Below are 20,301 nucleotides of genomic sequence, written 5' to 3'. Positions count from 1 at the left end.
GCTATTTATCTATTTTGGGACTCGACTAGGAGGGGGGCTTCTGGTACATGTATGTCCTGTGTTTCCCCCTTTCTAGTGTTTTTGGTTCAGTCCTGTGTCCTAGTTTTCCCGCTCCTCATTAGTGTTCTGTTATATCACCTGTTAATCAGTCTTTATCAGTTCATTTGCCCCAGCTGTGTCTCATTTCCCTTGTCTGTTCTGTGTATATAAGCCCGGTGTTTCAGTCTGTTCCTTGTCTGTCGCCGTCGCTAAATGCCTGGTTGTTCTTTACCTGTTCACTCTGAATCCTGTCCGTGTAATATTTTGTTTGTTTACATAAATACTGCCGCTATTGAGATCCCGCTTCTGATTCTGCTTCAACCAGCCCGTGGCACTGGCCAGATTGGACCAATCAAATACATTTGTGATATTGTAAAAGAATGCATAAAAAGGATTAACAATGTGTTTTCAGAAAGATTGATAAATCATGTTTTCATTTATATGTCAGTTGCAACGTCCTGAGAATATATAACCGTAAAAGATTACTCTTTTAGTGAAGGAATTTGTACTGTAAGACAAAATCTGTCCATGCCTCGCAAAGGCGGATTCAGTTTTCTGAGCCTTGACACGCCCTCTGGAGGAACACTGCGGTTTAACAGGAAACACATTATTTATATTTTAAAAAAATGTATTTATTGCAGAATGTACATAATAAGACAGGGAACAATCAACAATGTAAACAGGTAGCCGATATAGACATCGAAAAATATACTAAAATAGTAAATATTATAGTATAACAGAGAGAGTTTCAGACTTGCTATTATGTTTTTTTTAAACATTTAAATAAAAAAACATTGAAGTATATTAAAGAAAGTTTAATTTTTTTTCCATTAAAGTATGGATATGATATTTACTCATTATTAAAACAAAATTTACAACACCAAAGAAGTGTTAATTTAAAATCACACTTTTTTAAAAAAGCACATCTTTTTGGGTTATAGGAGGAACTGTCTCCATTTAGAAGTAATCTCACTATCACGATCAAAAACGAGGAAGCAAGGATGCAAGTAACTCTATTTATTTAAAGGTCAGAAAACACAAGAACACTGGTGACACATGGACTAGATGATCAGGCGTCCGGTTGTTGAGTGGTGATGACCAGGTGTCCGGTAGTTGAGTGGTGAGGTGATGAGTGCCGAGTGGTGAGGTAATCCAAGGAACACGAAGACAGGAACAGGACACGAACTGAAACTCCAACAAGACCAGGACCAACACGCACGAGAGACATCACACAACGATCTGACAATGAGAGGAGAATGTGGTGAGATTAAGTAGGCGAGTGAATGGGCTGCAGCTGGTGAGATGAGTACGCTCAGCTGGATCGCTGATCAGTGAATGGAGTGGCAACGCCCATTCCCACACACCCACACATAACAACAGAAACACGAGACAAAAAGGAAACAGTGAATTTATAAACCGTGACAGTACCCCTCCTCCTAGGAACGCCTCTTGGCGTTCCCAGACTCCCTTACCTGTCGATTGTAATCATCAATAAGGGAGTGATCCAGGATGTCTCTAGCAGGCACCCAACTTCTCTCCTCCGGACCGTAACCTTCCCAGTCCACCAAGTACTGGAATCCGCGTCCCCTTCGCCTAGAGTCCAGAATACGATTTACCGAATAAGTTGGTTCCCCTTCTACGAGTCGCGGCGGAGGAGGAACCGGGACTGGCGGGTTAATGCGAGAATGAAATACGGGCTTAATTTTGGATACATGAAAGACGGAATGAATCCTCCTGTACACTGGAGGCAAGTTGAGGCGGACTGCCACCGGACTAATGATCTTGGCGACAGTAAACGGGCCAATGAATTTGGGAGCTAGTTTATTAGAAACGGGGCGGAGAGGAATGTTCCTGGTAGAAAGCCACACTTTTTGGCCAACGACGTATACGGGAGGCCTTGACCGGTGGCGATCGGCCTTAGCCTTGGTGCGCGCCCCCACCTGGAGTAGAGTCTCCCGGGCTCTAGTCCAAGTGCGGTGACACCTCTGGACGAAAGCGTGAGCGGAGGGAACCGCGACCTCGGATTCCAGACTGGCAAAAATTGGTGGCTGGTACCCTACGCTACACTCAAACGGAGACAGACCCGTGGATGACACTGGTAGCGTGTTGTGGGCGTACTCCACCATGGACAGTTGTTGGCTCCATGAGGAAGGATTCTTGGAAACCAAACATCGCAACACCCTTTCCAAATCCTGGTTGGCTCTCTCGGTTTGACCATTGCTCTGGGGATGGAACCCTGAGGACAGACTAACAGTCGCTCCCAGTAACCTACAAAACTCTCGCCAAAATTTGGACACAAACTGGGGTCCCCTGTCGGAGACCACGTCTATCGGGAGGCCATGTATACGAAAGACGTGATCTACGACTGTCAACGCTGTCTCCTTAGCTGAGGGTAATTTGGGTAAGGGAATAAAGTGAGCCGCCTTCGAGAACCGGTCCACCACAGTTAAAACAACCGTGTTACCCTGGGAGGGTGGGAGGGCGGTAATAAAATCTAGAGCGATATGGGACCAGGGTCTCGAAGGGACAGGCAGCGGTTGAAGTAACCCATCTGGGGGTCGATTGGAGGTCTTACCAGTGGCACAAACCGAGCAAGCCAAAACAAAACTGTGAATGTCACGAGCCATAAGAGGCCACCAGAACCGTTGCTTGACTAAAAAACTAGTGCGGTTAACTCCTGGATGACAAGCCACGTTGGAACAATGACCCCACTGAATAACGTCAGACCGTAATCCCTCCGGCACAAATAAACGATTCGGTGGGCACCCGGGCGGAGGCGTTACCCCTTCTAAGGCCGTTATGACCTTCGATTCGACCTCCCATACAAGAGTGGAGACAACTAGAGTCTCAGGCAAAATACACTCGGGAGTAGACGGGCGTTCGGAACGGTCAAAAATGCGTGACAAAGAATCGGGTTTGATGTTCTTAGAACCCGGGCGGTACGAGAGAGTAAAATCAAAACGTCCGAAAAAAAAGTGCCCATCGAGCCTGCCTGGAGTTCAATCTTTTAGCGGTTCTAATATATTCCAAATTCTTATGGTCGGTCCAGACGATAAAAGGTACCCCCGACCCTTCTAACCAGTGACGCCATTCCTCCAACGCTAACTTGACTGCCAACAACTCTCTGTTACCAATGTCATAATTGCGTTCGGCACGGGATAATCGATGAGACAAAAACGCGCACGGATGAACCCTGTCGTCTGTGGGAGAACGCTGGGAAATCACTGCACCTACCCCCACCTCTGACGCGTCGACCTCCACCACGAACTGACGTGATGTATCAGGGGTAATGAGGATGGGGGCCGAAACAAAGCGGGCCTTCAGTTTGGCAAACGCTGCTTCAGCAGCGTCTGACCACCTGAACGTAGTTCTGGGGGAGGTCAAGGCGGTCAGAGGTGTGGCTAGTTGGCTGAAATTGCAAATAAAACGCCGGTAAAAATTGGCAAATCCCAGAAACCTCTGTAGGGCCTTACGAGAATCTGGACTTGGCCAATCCACCACAGCCTTAACCTTCTCAGGATCCATGCGAATTCCCTCAGACGACACGATGTATCCTAGGAACGGAACAGACTGTGCATGAAAAACGCATTTCTCCGCCTTGACAAAAAGCCCATTCTCTAGCAACCTTTGAAGCACTTGTCGGACGTGCTGAACGTGTTCCTGGAGAGAAGATGAAAATATCAATATGTCATCCAGGTAAACATATATGAACTGGTCAACCATATCTCGCAGCACGTCATTGACAAGTGCCTGGAAGACTGCTGGGGAGTTGGACAGCCCGAAAGGCATGACCAAGTATTCAAAGTGCCCCCTGGGGGTGTTAAACGCAGTCTTCCATTCATCCCCCTTCCTAATGCGAACCAAATGATAAGCGTTACGCAAATCCAATTTAGTGAAGATAGACGCTCCCTGCAACCTCTCGAAAGCTGAAGACATCAACGGCAAAGGATAAGTATTCTTTACCGTGATGCTGTTCAACCCTCGGTAGTCAATACAAGGTCGCAGAGACCCGTCTTTTTTCCCCACGAAAAAGAACCCCGCCCCCGCTGGAGAAGAGGAATGGCGGATGAACCCTGATGCTAGAGAATCAGAAATATATTTCTCCATAGCCTCCCTCTCTGGAACAGAAAGTGAATATAACTTGCCTTTAGGCGGAGACTTACCTGACAGTAAATCTATGGCACAGTCATAGGGACGATGCGGAGGAAGAGAAGCAGCACGAGACTTACTGAACACTTCCTTCAGGTCTAGGTACTCCGCGGGCACGTTAGATAAGTCCACTGCCTCCTCCTGAAACTTAGAGACAGCAACAGACGAACAGGCAGAGACAAGACAAGACTCATGACATTTATTACTCCACTCCACCACTGATCTCTGCTGCCAGTCAATTTTGGGGTTGTGTGTGATGAGCCAGGGGTGTCCAAGAACAATGGGTGTGAGTGGAGAGTCCAGTATGTAAAATGAAAGAGTCTCAGCGTGGTTGCCAGACGTGATGAGTGTGACTGGTTCGGTGATGAGAGCGATGGTGGGAAGATCTTGGCCGTTGAGTGCGTGCACAGCTATCCTACTGGTGAGGGGTAAAAGGGGGATATGAAATCTTTGAGAAAATGAATGGTCCATGAAGTTACCTTCTGCCCCAGAGTCCACCAGTGCATGACAGTCGTGATTGTGGCCTGACCATCTTAGTCTTACCGGAAGGAGCGTAGATGTAGATGAGGTCTTTTCAGCGGAGATCCCACCCGACAGTAGCCTCATACTTACTGTCGGGCTTGGCCTTTTACTGGGCAGTTGTAGGCGAAATGTCCTGCTGCCCCGCAGTAAAGGCAGAGTCCTTGGGATCTCCGCCTTTCCTTCTCCTCCCGGGAAAGCCGAGCTCGCCCGACCTGCATGGGCTCGTGATCGTAGACGGGGCTGACCGCGTCCCCGCCGCTGGACCGCTGACTCTCGGTCCCTCCCAAGCTCCGGCTAGACAGTGTTCTGCGTTCCACCCTGGTCAGTCTCGCATCCACTCGAAGGGCTAGATCTATTAGCTCATTTAGAGAGGTGGGTAGGTCCAGGGCGTATATCTCCCTTTGAACGCGGTCAGCCAGCCCATGCAGGAACATGTCCCACTGCGCCTCCTCGTTCCAGTGACACTCTGCCGCCAGGGTTCTGAACTCAATGGAGTAATCCGATACCGACTTCTCGCCTTGTTTGAGTTCCGCAAGCATCCGAGCCGCTTCTCTCCCGGCGACCGCTCTATCGAACACTCTTCTCATTTCGGCGGCGAGTGTTTGGAACGAGGCGCAGCATGGATCTTGGTTCTCCCACACCGCCGTTCCCCAGAGTGCCGCTCTCCCAGTCAGAAGCGTGAGCACAAAAGCCACTTTGGTTCTCTCCTGAAGAAAAGTCCGGGGCTGTAGAGAAAAGTGCATTGAGCAACGAGTGAGAAATGCTCTACAAAAGTTAGGCTCACCATCATATGTCTGGGGAACTGGTAGGCGGGGCTCTGACTGGGGTGCCTCTTCAGGTGGGATGTGAGGAACGGCTGGTGTGGGTGGCGCAGTGGGAACTCGTAGCAGATGTACTTGCTGGGTGAGCTCGGACACCTGCGTCACCAGCGCTTGAACGGCGCGAGCCGTCTCATTCAAGTTCTTCTCTTGATGATCCATCCGTTGAATGCTGGAATGCACAAACTCCTCCAGTGGTGTAGATTCACCTGCTGCTTCCATAGTTGGTCAGATCGTTCTATCACGATCAAAAACGAGGAAGCAAGGATGCAAGTAACTCTATTTATTTAAAGGTCAGAAAACACAAGAACACTGGTGACGCAGGGACTAGATGATCAGGCGTCCGGTTGTTGAGTGGTGATGACCAGGTGTCCGGTAGTTGAGTGGTGAGGTGATGAGTGCCGAGTGGTGAGGTAATCCAAGGAACACGAAGACAGGAACAGGACACGAACTGAAACTCCAACAAGACCAGGACCAACACGCACGAGAGACATCACACAACGATCTGACAATGAGAGGAGAATGTGGTGAGATTAAGTAGGCGAGTGAATGGGCTGCAGCTGGTGAGATGAGTACGCTCAGCTGGATCGCTGATCAGTGAATGGAGTGGCAACGCCCATTCCCACACACCCACACATAACAACAGAAACACGAGACAAAAAGGAAACAGTGAATTTATAAACCGTGACACTCACAGTAAAAAAAAGGTGAGGAAAAGATAAAGTGTTTCAGGAAAAGAAGAACAAAAGCCACAATGATCCACCTCCAGATTAAATATTCTGTATAAAATCACTAATTGGGTGAATCTTAAACATAATTTTGCAATGAGTCTCCTTGACCTTTGGAGCAACTGGGTATGCTATATAACAGGTAAAAGCTTTATCTCTTACTGAGGTTTCAACAACTACCAGAAAATAGCACTGATAATCAACTGTGATGTTCTTTGTAAATAAATTGCACTTTATTTTGTTTTTGCACTTATACTGTCTGAGAGGTCTACATTACATATTTTTAAAGAGGCAAGAGAAACAACAGGTCTAGAGGATCCGAAAAAACTGCTTTGGATTATTATTACACTAAAAAAATCTTGTTTTATTTTTTCTACCCAAATCCTGGGTTGAGCCTTTTGGGTAATTTTTTTTGGGTTATTTTTTCAGTGTTTGGATAGTTTTTGTGTTACCCTGCCATTGGGTCAGACGTAACAACCTAGTGTTTGGGTAGTTTTTGTGCTACCCAGATACTGGATCAGATGTAACAACCCAGGCCAGGGGTTGAGTTATTTATCGCTGGCTTTTTGCAACCTCTTCAGGAGAGAGCAGTCCAGCTCCGTCAAATTGTTGCATGACTTCGGTAAACTAGAGGTTTGTTTACATTTTATTTATTTCTATAAATACATTATTATTCAGTATATCGTTTAATTTATAGCAAAGCAACATACAGGGGCGCAATGATGAGAGTCACGGGTCAGTCTTTTAACTTTGCGTGATGGAAACGCCTGATGCCTTGCATAAAATGTTTTGATTTTAATAAAAAAACGATACAGAAATAAATGCTTTGAAAGTTAAAATTCGTTCTCAGAACTGTATACTGATTGTTCATGGACAGGTTAAGCATATTTCAGCTACGAGTGAACCGCAGGGCGGCGGTCTGAAGTTAGAAGTTCCCCCACTGAACATGATACAAGTTACATCTGTTCCTCCACTTCTCCTGCTGCTTCATGCTTTTTCTTTGTGGCGATGAAAGATGAGGCTTGCAGCCTTGCATGGATTACCAGGCATTACTGGCATTAAACAAAATCACAGTCAAGTTCCGTGATCCACTTCCCCTCTTCCCGGCTGCCTTGGAGCAACTTTGCGGAGCCGCTGTCTTCACCAAGCTGGACCTTCGAAGCACATACGACCTCATCCGGATATGTGAGGGAGACGAGTGGAAGACCGCCTTTATCACTCCATCAGGGCACTATGAATACCTTGTCATGCTGTATGGCCTAGTCAATGCTCGCTCCGTATTCCAGGACTTCATGAACCGCTTCTGATAATATACATGATGACATCCTTATCTAATCCTAGAGCCAGGCCAAACATCGCCACCACGTTTCAGAGATCCTTCAGCGGCTCCGCAACTACCAGCTGTTTCTCAAGGCTGAGAAATGTAGCTTCCATCAAATATCCACCCACTTCCTTGGATACATTGTGAGTCAACAAGGCATTCCTGAAGATATTGCTTCTAACAGATGAAGAGTTTGGTTCCAAAACGCAATAAATCCATTTGGATTAATTTGAGTAAAAATGTGTTTTCTTTACCAAGAAAGTGGAAATGGGAAAACCACTATTTTCTGTTTCAAACTTTCACATAGCATTTGTAGGGTATAATAACAAAAAAAATTAAAATCCAGGTTTTATTTTCAAAGATTTATTATAAAAACTGATTTTCCCCCCCAAAATGCAATAAATCCATTAAAAAAATTAAAATGCAATTAATCCATTGAAAAAATATAAAAGTTATTTTTCATAGTGAAACTGTTGAAAATACACAAAAAAGTAAATTTATTAATATAATAATATTAGTATAATATTTTTAGTAATTTTTCATAGACAAAAACACGTACTTTCACAAAGATTCACATATTATAATATCAATTTTATATCACTTGTTCCTGCTCGGTTTTTGTTGACTTAGAATAAACAATTGAAAGTTTTTCAAAAGATCCCCTGGGGTCAATGTGTCAGCGTGACAGAAGTTTGATACTGTCCTCCTGTGAGAACAAGCAACAGCCGGCATTTTTCCTCCTCCCGAGTGCCTCATATCTCTATATGTGAATTGCTTTAACAAAACAAACACAAAAACACTTTTAAACTACAGTAGGTATTGTTTAATCATGCCCTTATACACTACAAAGGTTTTTAATTCACAACAGGAATAAGCCAAGAGCAGTGTTCAAACAAAACAAAATTGTGCATCTTTTAAAAAGTAAGAGTATGAAAAGCAAAATGGAAATATATAAAAAAAAGTACAATAATTGTGTCCAAGCTGCAGTGGACTACAAGTATAAAACAGCAGACAATACTCAAGTTCTTATTATAATTAAAAACTTATAATTACAGTCCACAAATGACCCACGATCACCCATCTTTTTCAGGAAAGCTTAAGGCGACGGTTGTTGTGCTTTGCAGCAAAACGTTTCACAAACGTATCTAAATTAGTGCTTTTGCACGCTGTTTCTCAATACTAAGAACAGCAAGATTTCTCAGACGGTCATATGGATACTTTTTTTAAAATGCTCACCAAGCCTGCATCTATTTGATCAAAATACGGTAAATATATTAATATTGTGAAGTATTATTGCAAATTAAAATAATATACTGTATATTAAAATTACACCATTCTTCAGTTTCACATGATCCTTCAGAAATCATTCTAATATGCTGCTTTGGTGCTAAAGAAACATTTCTTATTAGTATCAATGTTGAAAATTGTTGTGCTACTTATTGTTTTTGTTGAAACCGTGATTAATATTTTTCAGGATTCTGTGATGAATAGAAAGACCAAAAGAACATCATTTATTTGGGTTACACTTTATTTCGATGGTCCACTTAAGACCACTAACTCCATTACAGATTTACTAGAGTGTTAGTGGACTGTTAGGTTAGGTGTTTGGGTTCAGTTTAGTGGAATAAGTTGACAAGTTACATTTAGTCAGTAGAATGTCTATTGGGCAAGGGCCATGTAGCTAATAAGTAGCCTATTTAACAAATATAAAATCAGAAAGATTTATCACATGCACACACCAGTTATGTTTAGACTACTTAATCCTATTGTATTTGTTATTTCCCCAGTTGTAACCTGGTTTCATTGCTGTGATATCTGAGAGGAATTGGATTTATAGGACTGATTAGCTAATCAAATGATCGATCTCCTAACTGGCACTGTATTGTGTTGTAACGTAACGTCGGCGTAACCGCGGCCATCAAACGTTGTGGAAACAATATTTTATATTTTTATTAAGCAAAAGGAAGAGTGCTCTTACAAATCACGAGGGAGCGATTTTACCGCTGATTTTGGCTAACGTGACTCGCTGTTTTTGTTACAGTTTTCTTACAGTTTTTGGATCATCAAAGTTAGGGGGGCAGCTAGGGGGGCAAGGCTCTAGAGTGGCGAAATGTCCCCATAAGAATGGCAATATCTGAAATCCTTGTTCGTGTGGGGACATTTTTTGGTTCCCATGAGGAAAACAGCTTATAAACAACCCATTCTCACTCCCAAGGCGTCAAAAACTGAAGCATGGTCAAGCGCCCGAGGCGTCACATACCAGACGCCGAAGGCGTCCCTTGGCGTCACTCTGTGGCGCATTAGGAACTCCATTGCTTTCAATGGGAAACCTGTGGCGGCGATAACAGACGTGAATTGTATCAGTAGGAAATAGCGTCGAAGAAGTCTCATTCCGAACACATCGCGATGTTTGGCATCGGGTCACGTGTGCCAAATGTTGGTAAGTAGTCGTAAATACGCTGTCCAAATAATGTTTGCTATAATGTCTTTTCTGTTTGTCGATATTAATCAGATTAGCTCTCTCATGTTCAGTCACTGCATTATATCTGCCATCTCCACGGAGGCTTTGCGTTTCATTGGTTTCTAATTCAAAACACATTACTAAACTAACGTGATTAAACACTGTCTGCCACGTGACGTGCTATAACTTAGGCCTAGACCTTCAATCAGATATGAAATATAATATATTCATATCAGGTTCAAAGTAGATATTAGTTCCAAAGTGGTTTTTGTAGTAGAAGCGCAGTAAGCACAACACTTACCATGCTTTTACCTCAGTATTTTTAGTTTTAAAGTAATATTTGTTGTAAATGCATAGTAACCACAACACTTACCATGCTTTTACCACAGTATTTGTAGTTTTAAAGTAATATTTGTTGTAAATGCACAGTAACCACAAAACTTACCATGCTTTTACCTCAGTATTGGTAGTTTTATAGTAATATTTGTTGGACACCGCACAAAGACAGTAATGAAGTGGACACCACCAGGAGGATGCAGGAGACAGCGAAGACCAAGGAAGACATGGAGACAGATGTTTCACGAACACCTGAAGAATGTCAGTGTCCCATGGGAAGATTTGGAGAACTAGTCCACGGATCGAATACGTTGGAGGACACTTGTTGCCCAATGTGCCCAGCACAGGACTTGATGATGATGTTGTGAGTTTAACCATAACTGTGGGATATTTTTCTGTAAAGAGATTGGATAATTAAATGTTAAATGCATTTATGTAATAAGTTTACTGATATGTGGGCATGATTAAAAGTATGTCATTAATAGCAAGCAAAAATAACACGATTTACATGCAAATGGGACAGTTATCAGCAGTGTAACTGATCTGATCATGACAAAATAATCGAGTATCTGATGTCGTGTGACAAGTCAGATTAGCTTTTCCACTCTTGCAAACAGACAGAGGTAGGTCATGAGGTGTGGAGAGACATCATGTATCATTGGAACATCAACAGACAGGGTCCAATTTGTAATAATTTTAAATAATACAATGCAATTAATATAAACTTTCTGACAGTGTGTGGGGCATCTGCAACTGATTTGCAAATATCGCGATAAATATGTACAGGAATTGAGGCAGTAGCCAATGACAGCACTAGGAGTAAAAGCTGCAGGATTATGTACGAGTATACAAATATGTATGTGCATCGTATGAATTTGAGAACTTGTTAAATCTTGTGAATTATTAAGACTTAGAGACTATGTTTGTACTGATTGGGCTATGGGTTTTGTAAGACAAGGTTTAAGAAACAACAAATGATTGATAAAATGTTTGATTACAGGTTAAAACCAACACATACATACCATTGTGAATATTTGCCTTTGTAGCTTTTCGTCTCCCGTTTACTTCTCCTCAAACAATAATGAGCTGACTGAGTCCGAAAGGCCCTTTTGGTCTTTTCAGCTGAAAAAAAGACAAAATAAAATATCATTATGTATAATATATAGGATTATTTAAAGGAAAAATTACAGATTTACCTTACAATTTTTGGATTTTAAATTATTAGGCATTAAAAGCATGGTAAGTGTTGTAGTTACTATGCATTTACAACAAATATTACTATAAAACTACCAATACTGAGGTAAAAGCATGGTAAGTTTTGTGGTTACTGTGCATTTACAACAAATATTACTATAAAACTACCAATACTGAGGTAAAAGCATGGTAAGTTTTGTGGTTACTGTGCATTTACAACAAATATTACTATAAAACTACCAATACTGAGGTAAAAGCATGGTAAGTTTTGTGGTTACTGTGCATTTACAACAAATATTACTATAAAACTACCAATACTGAGGTAAAAGCATGGTAAGTTTTGTGGTTACTGTGCATTTACAACAAATGACACATTATAACTGCAAATACTGTGGTGAAAGCATGGTAAGTGTTGTAGTTACTATGCATTTACAACAAATATTACTATAAAACTACCAATACTGAGGTAAAAGCATGGTAAGTTTTGTGGTTACTGTGCATTTACAACAAATATTACTATAAAACTACCAATACTGAGGTAAAAGCATGGTAAGTTTTGTGGTTACTGTGCATTTACAACAAATGACACATTAAAACTGCAAATACTGTGGTAAAAGCATGGTAAGTGTTGTGGTTACTGTGCATTTACAAAAAATGACACATTAAAACTACCAATACTGAGGTAAAAGCATGGTAAGTTTTGTGGTTACTGTGCATTTACAACAAATATTACTATAAAACTACCAATACTGAGGTAAAAGCATGGTAAGTTTTGTGGTTACTGTGCATTTACAACAAATGACACATTATAACTGCAAATACTGTGGTGAAAGCATGGTAAGTGTTGTAGTTACTATGCATTTACAACAAATATTACTATAAAACTACCAATACTGAGGTAAAAGCATGGTAAGTTTTGTGGTTACTGTGCATTTACAACAAATATTACTATAAAACTACCAATACTGAGGTAAAAGCATGGTAAGTTTTGTGGTTACTGTGCATTTACAACAAATGACACATTAAAACTGCAAATACTGTGGTAAAAGCATGGTAAGTGTTGTGGTTACTGTGCATTTACAAAAAATGACACATTAAAACTACCAATACTGAGGTAAAAGCATGGTAAGTTTTGTGGTTACTGTGCATTTACAACAAATGACACATTAAAACTACCAATACTGAGGTAAAAGCATTGTAAGTTTTGTGGTTACTGTGCATTTACAACAAATATTACTATAAAACTACCAATACTGAGGTAAAAGCATGGTAAGTTTTGTGGTTACTGTGCATTTACAACAAATATTACTATAAAACTACCAATACTGAGGTAAAAGCATGGTAAGTTTTGTGGTTACTGTGCATTTACAACAAATGACACATTAAAACTGCAAATACTGTGGTAAAAGCATGGTAAGTGTTGTGGTTACTGTGCATTTACAAAAAATGACACATTAAAACTACCAATACTGAGGTAAAAGCATGGTAAGTTTTGTGGTTACTGTGCATTTACAACAAATGACACATTAAAACTACCAATACTGAGGTAAAAGCATTGTAAGTTTTGTGGTTACTGTGCATTTACAACAAATATTACTATAAAACTACCAATACTGAGGTAAAAGCATGGTAAGTTTTGTGGTTACTGTGCATTTACAACAAATATTACTATAAAACTACCAATACTGAGGTAAAAGCATGGTAAGTTTTGTGGTTACTGTGCATTTACAACAAATATTACTATAAAACTACCAATACTGAGGTAAAAGCATGGTAAGTGTTGTGGTTACTGTGCATTTACAAAAAATGACACATTAAAACTACCAATACTGAGGTAAAAGCATGGTAAGTTTTGTGGTTACTGTGCATTTACAACAAATATTACTATAAAACTACCAATACTGAGGTAAAAGCATGGTAAGTGTTGTGGTTACTGTGCATTTACAAAAAATGACACATTAAAACTACCAATACTGTGGTAAAAGCATGGTAAGTTTTGTGGTTACTGTGCATTTACAACAAATGACACATTAAAACTACCAATACTGAGGTAAAAGCATTGTAAGTTTTGTGGTTACTGTGCATTTACAACAAATATTACTATAAAACTACCAATACTGAGGTAAAAGCATGGTAAGTTTTGTGGTTACTGTGCATTTACAACAAATGACACATTAAAACTGCAAATACTGAGGTAAAAGCATGGTAAGTGTTGTGGTTACTGTGCATTTACAACAAATGACACATTAAAACTGCAAATACTGAGGTAAAAGCAAGGTAAGTGTTGTGGTTACTATGCATTTACAACAAATATTACTTTAAAACTACCAATACTGAGGTAAAAGCATGGTAAGTTTTGTGGTTACTATGCATTTACAACAAATATTACTTTAAAACTACCAATACTGAGGTAAAAGCATGGTAAGTTTTGTGGTTACTATGCATTTACAACAAATATTACTTTAAAACTACCAATACTTAGGTAAAAGCATGGTAAGTTTTGTGGTTACTGTGCATTTACAACAAATATTACTTTAAAACTACCAATACTGTGGTAAAAGCATGGTAAGTTTTGTGGTTACTGTGCATTTACAACAAATATTACTTTAAAACTACCAATACTGTGGTAAAAGCATGGTAAGTGTTGTGGTTACTATGCATTTACAACAAATATTACTTTAAAACTACAAATACTGAGGTAAAAGCATGGTAAGTTTTGTGGTTACTGTGCATGTACAACAAATATTACTTTAAAACTACCAATACTGAGGTAAAAGCATGGTAAGTTTTGTGGTTACTGTGCATTTACAACAAATATTACTTTAAAACTACCAATACTGTGGTAAAAGCATGGTAAGTTTTGTGGTTACTGTGCATGTACAACAAATATTACTTTAAAACTACAAATACTGTGGTAAAAGCATGGTAAGTTTTGTGGTTACTGTGCATTTACAACAAATATTACTTTAAAACTACCTATACTGAGGTAAAAGCATGGTAAGTTTTGTGGTTACTATGCATTTACAACAAATATTACTTTAAAACTACCTATACTGTGGTAAAAGCATGGTAAGTTTTGTGGTTACTGTGCATGTACAACAAATATTACTTTAATACTACAAATACTGTGGTGAAAGCATGGTAAGTTTTGTGGTTACTGTGCATTTACAACAAATATTACTTTAAAACTACAAATACTGAGGTAAAAGCATGGTAAGTTTTGTGGTTACTGTGCATGTACAACAAATATTACTTTAAAACTACAAATACTGTGGTGAAAGCATGGTAAGTTTTGTGGTTACTGTGCATTTACAACAAATATTACTTTAAAACTACCAATACTGTGGTAAAAGCATGGTAAGTTTTGTGGTTACTGTGCATTTACAACAAATATTACTTTAAAACTACAAATACTGTGGTAAAAGCATGGTAAGTGTTGTGGTTACTATGCATTTACAACAAATATTACTTTAAAACTAAAAATACTGAGGTAAAAGCATGGTAAGTGTTGTGCTTACTGCGCTTCTACTACAAATACCACTTTGGAACTAATATCTACTTTGAACCTGATATGAATATATTATATTTCATATCTGATTGAAGGTCTAGGCCTAAGTTATAGCACGTCACGTGGCAGACAGTGTTTAATCACGTTAGTTTAGTAATGTGTTTTGAATTAGAAACCAATGAAACGCAAAGACTCCGTGGAGATGGCAGATATAATGCAGTGACTGAACATGAGAGAGCTAATCTGATTAATATCGACAAACAGAAAAGACATTATAGCAAACATTATTTGGACAGCGTATTTACGACTACTTACCAACATCTGGCACACGTGACCCGATGCCAAACATCGCGATGTGTTCGGAATGAGACTTCTTCGACGCTATTTCCTACTGATACAATTCGCGTCTCTTATCGCCGCCACAGGTTTCCCATTGAAAGCAATGGAGTTCCTAATGCGCCACAGAGTGACGCCAAGGGGCGCCTTCGGCGTCTGATATGTGACGCCTCGGGCGCTTGACCATGCTTCAGTTTTTGACGCCTTGGGAGTGAGAATGGGTTGTTATAAATCATACTAAGTGATGTTTTTTGAAAATGTAAAAATGCAGAAAGTTTTCTGTGATGGGTAGGTTTAGGGGTAGGGTTAGTGTAAGGGAATAGAATATACAGTTTGTACAGTATAAAAATCATTATGTCTTTGGAAAGTCCCCATAAAACATGGAAACACTACATGTGTGTGTGTGTGTGTGTGTGTGTGTGTGTGTGTGTGTGTGTGTGTGTGTGTGTGTGTGTGTGTGTGTGTGTGTAAGCGTCCCAACCCAGATAGATAGAAAATATGTGGAAATGATCAAAAGTGTACCTACCTATGTCAGAAGGCAACACGGTACATCATAAGAAAAGCGCACAGAATACACTTGAGAGTAGAAATTTATTCCGTCTTCGACTGCAAGAACTGGAGCGCGTCACAATTGAACCGAAACTCAGCGTATAGGATACTTGCCTCACAGACATGAGGAATAGTCCTATATACGGTCAAAATATATCTATTTTTAAACGAAACAATTCGAAATAAATAGTTTGATTACCTAATCCATATAGGCGCGCGCGCACGTTCACTACTGCAGGAATGACGAGTCAGCATCGCAATAATCATCTTTGCTGCCATCACACTGTAAACACTTGTTCATTAATAAACAATTAAAAAATCTCCTTGCTATCATTTCCCGACACATCCATAATCATTAGGCTACTTTCACCAGTGCTTTGCGACAAGCTTCATGTGTGCTGAGCGCGAGGCATATATACCGCACCCCAGTAGCCTATATTTAATTCAATTAATTTATTGTTATAGCATTTTTCACAATACATATCGTTTCAAAGTAGCTTTACAGAAAATGCATGTGTCTAAATTACAATTTAGAGTGATCTGTTATCAGAGGTGACTGTGTGTAATGCATTTCAATTAATTTTCATTCAGTTTCATTGTTAAACAATGCATTAAGAAAAATGAGCCAATTGAAGTAAAGAATACATGTTGTTAAATGATTAGGAAAAATTTAGCATTGGTGCTTTTTTACATACTCAAAATATGTGTAAAAAAGTCAACAAACTGACTGAAAAATAAGTTTTTTTTAGGTATTGTTATATTGTTAAAACTGGTTTCATAAAATTGGTATCGAAAAAAGTATCGATCAGGAACCGGTATCGAAGTCAAGGTATCGGTATCGAAAATTTTGTTATGATACCCAGCCCTACTTACTCCTCGCGTAAATAATTCGAAATTAATTCGATTAATTCGATTAATTGATCGAAAAGTAGGTACAAAATAAATAAGAAAAACACGGGAAGCCAGGTGTATTTAAAGCGCTGCCGTTACTGTTTACATTGCGTGGAATGGTGCGTTGTGATTGGTTGAGCGGATGTATCGCATTTTGCAGAAAAGGGAGACTGGCGTTTGTTGTGGTTTGGAAAGAAAGGGAGAGGCATATAGGCATATAAACATTGACTTTTCAATACCGACCAGATACAATACTGATTTTTGCAGTAACTCAATTTTTTTTTTAAATGGCGTTTATCGCGTTTTGGAACCAGACTCTTCAGATGTCCACAGTTTATCTCATGAGGGTGGAAGACCTTCTTCTCCCTTCTAGGTGTGACCATAAGTCTCACGTCTGGATACCACCCACAGTCCAATGGGCAGACGGAGAGAGATGTGCAGGAGGTCGGCCGCTTTTTGAGCCCGTTCAGCCAGAGCCACCAGCACTCCTGGAACCAGTTCCTCGTCTAGGCCAAGTATGCCCAGATCTCCCTCCAACAGCCAACAACAGATCTCACTCCATTTCAATGCATGAACAGTTTTCAGCCTCCATTATTACCCTGGTCAGGTGAGCCTTCTGATGTTACTTCCATCAACCACTGAGAGTGAGAGGGAGTGGCACAAAGCTTAATACCATCTTCAGTGGGCAGTGCGCAGAGACAAGAGCTAAGCTAGTATGGCTCTCGACATGGGACATCTGTCTGCCCTGACGTAAGCTTACTCCCAAGTACATCGGTCCATTCCTGGTTGTAAGACAAATCAACCATGTCACATATGAACTCATGCTCCCTGCAGAGTACATAATTCACCCCACATGCCACGTATCCCAACTGAAACCTCACCGTATTTCTATTTCTGTTCCTTCCACAGAGCCTGGTCCCAGTGATGAGCCCCCGTACCACTAATCTATGACGAGGAACCCATCTACGCTGTGAAGGAGATCCTGGACTTCCGAATCCGTGGTGGCCGCCTTGAGTATCTGGTGGACTGGGACGGCTGTCTGTGTGGTCGAGGTTTGTGTTTCCACTCACAGTACGAGATGTTTGAATGATCATGTTCTCAGAGAACCCCAAAAATAGAGTCTCAAGTGACAGAGCCTTCCAGCCGTGAAATTGAGTGGGAAACTTCCATTTACCGCCTCTAGAGGGCAGCAGAGCAACTGCAGGGTCTCCTTTAGATAACGCTGTTTTACTGGTTTGGCCCCATAGACACTGGTGTTAAACTTTCTTTTGTAGTATTTAAAAAATGTATATTCTTTACATTTTCAAATTGCACTTTGTCAGAAAACAAATCAAGCTTGGAAGAATTATTTTCACATTTATTTTGGGAATGTAAAATAAATAAATACCTGTAATCATGAGGTCATCTCTGACTTCCGCTCTTGTCTGTGTGGTCGAGGTTTGTGTTTCCGCTCACAGTACGAGATGTTTTAATGATCATAGCAGATATTATTCATCTGGATCAGATCATGAAGATCATACAGCTGCAGATCTGTGAGTTTCTCATTCACATTTGATTGAGTCAGATTTATTTTGATTTTATATCTCAATAATTGTGTTTTTCTTTCTGTCATAGATCTGTTCATGTTGTATCAAGCCACAGAGAGTCTAACAAACATATCAGTAACTTTAGGATCTGATGTGATTATAACCTGTGATCTTGATATAGAGGAGATTTACTGGTACAAACAGAAATTACCGGATCCTCCAGTGTTTATCTTACGCACTTTTGAAAGCACAGTTGAAGGAGGTGAATATGAAAAAAGCAGCTTTATACACAAATACTCAGTGAAAACTAACAGTCGTCTGTTCGTCAAAAATATCACCATTGATGAATTAGGAGTTTATTATTGTGTAAAAACTAAACCACTAAAATTCAACAACGGCACCAAAATCTACATCAGCGGTAAGTTATTTTATTATATCATATCTTTATAAACCACATGATGGATTCCATATTGAATATACTGTATGAAGAACTAATAATAGTTTTATTGTTCTGTTAAAGACTGAAACTGAATAAAGATTGAACTGCAAACCTTTTACAGACTTTGTCCAAAAGAATATTACAGACGCTCCACAACACCAGATATCATGGAGAAATATGACCATCATCATATCTGTCCTGCTGAATGTGCTTCTGATCATTGCATTAATAGGTTTGTTCTTGTTTTACTACAGTAAAAGTGTTTTTGAACTACAAAGTGACAAACTCTATATATACACAAATGTAACAATATCCTATGTACTCTTTAATTGTTTAGATTATTATAATTTGTGAATTAAGATTTTTCATCTGTTGTTTCAGGTATGGTGAAGAGCTTCATTGATGCAACTGGAAAATCTGCAGCTCAAAACTCAAATAATCCACAGGTAAGATCTTCAATATTATGTGTTATAATAATGAGTATATATCATTTATATATAAAAATTATATAACAATAATATATGTTATCTTATTTTGTCCTCTATTATCCTGGTTATTTTTACAGTGCAACTGTAAAGAATCTGTAAAGAATCTAAATAATCAAAGTGATCTGAAATGTTTATGACCGACTGACAGTACATTATGTCTCGAAGACTGTATATTGCCATTCATACTATATATAATATGTTCTCTTTCAGTGTGCTGAAGTTGATTTCTTCATGTGCTCCAGTAACACCAGGTCTAGTCAGGAGCAGAGCACTACTGTCTACAGCCAATGTAGGATGTGATACACATTATTAATACAAAGTGTACCTACATATAATTTTTAAATGGGAGAACATTAAATGGGAGAACATAACCTAATAGAAAATTCTTCATTTGTTTCAGGGCAAGGGCTTTTCATAAATTATATATCTTTCATAATTTTTTTTATATTTTTTGTTATACTTCATAATTTCTGTTATATATTTTTGATATATATATATATATATATATCAAGTTTTTAATGTTGTTTATGTCTATGTCGCGTAATTAATATGCTTTAAAGGTGCAATGTGTAAAAAATTTGAGTATCTATTAACAGAAATGCAATATGACATCCATAACTATGTGTTCAGCGGTGTATAAAGAACTTACTTAATAAACCGTAATGTTTTTATTACCTTAGAATGAGACATTTATATTTACATAACCGCGGGAATCCCCTTCTATGAAGCTCGACATATTGTGTCATGTTTCTACCGTAGCCGACAGCGAACAAACAGCGTTACAGAGCGCGTTTTGTCACTACCTTGAAAGAGAAGCAGCAGAAAGCTAGAAGCTAGCCATAAACACCGCGAGTAGTGACTTTTCCCTTGTCAGTGGTGTAAAATATGTGGTTGGATTGTTTCATGTAACTTAGTTCTTCTCCCTCGCTGTGTTATGGCTTTGCTATGTGTGGATAAATGTGCTGGTTACGTTCGTGAGACAGCTGATTAGTACTC

The 20,301-nt window shown here is 39.7% G+C and overlaps 1 protein-coding gene across 1 annotated transcript in view; it reads left to right on the top strand.

Annotated features, from left to right (window-relative positions):
* Positions 1-19,631, top strand: part of LOC143736244 (uncharacterized) — a 39,511-nt gene extending 19,880 nt beyond the window's left edge. Inside the window, exons 3-4 of the mRNA XM_077226967.1 lie at positions 19,199-19,263; positions 19,516-19,631. Coding sequence (XP_077083082.1) covers positions 19,199-19,263; positions 19,516-19,605 — 155 coding nt within the window. The 3' untranslated portion in view covers positions 19,606-19,631. The remainder of the gene's footprint in view (positions 1-19,198; positions 19,264-19,515) is intronic.
* The last annotated feature ends 670 nt before the right edge of the window (positions 19,632-20,301 follow it).

This window comes from Siphateles boraxobius, unplaced genomic scaffold (genome assembly GCF_051911475.1).
Source record: "Siphateles boraxobius isolate OS27281-9 unplaced genomic scaffold, OSU_SipBor_1 13, whole genome shotgun sequence".
Classification (NCBI taxonomy): Eukaryota; Metazoa; Chordata; class Actinopteri; order Cypriniformes; family Leuciscidae; genus Siphateles; species Siphateles boraxobius.
The sequence above is the reverse complement of the archived record's forward strand: the minus strand, read 5'-3'. Positions and strand labels throughout refer to the sequence as shown.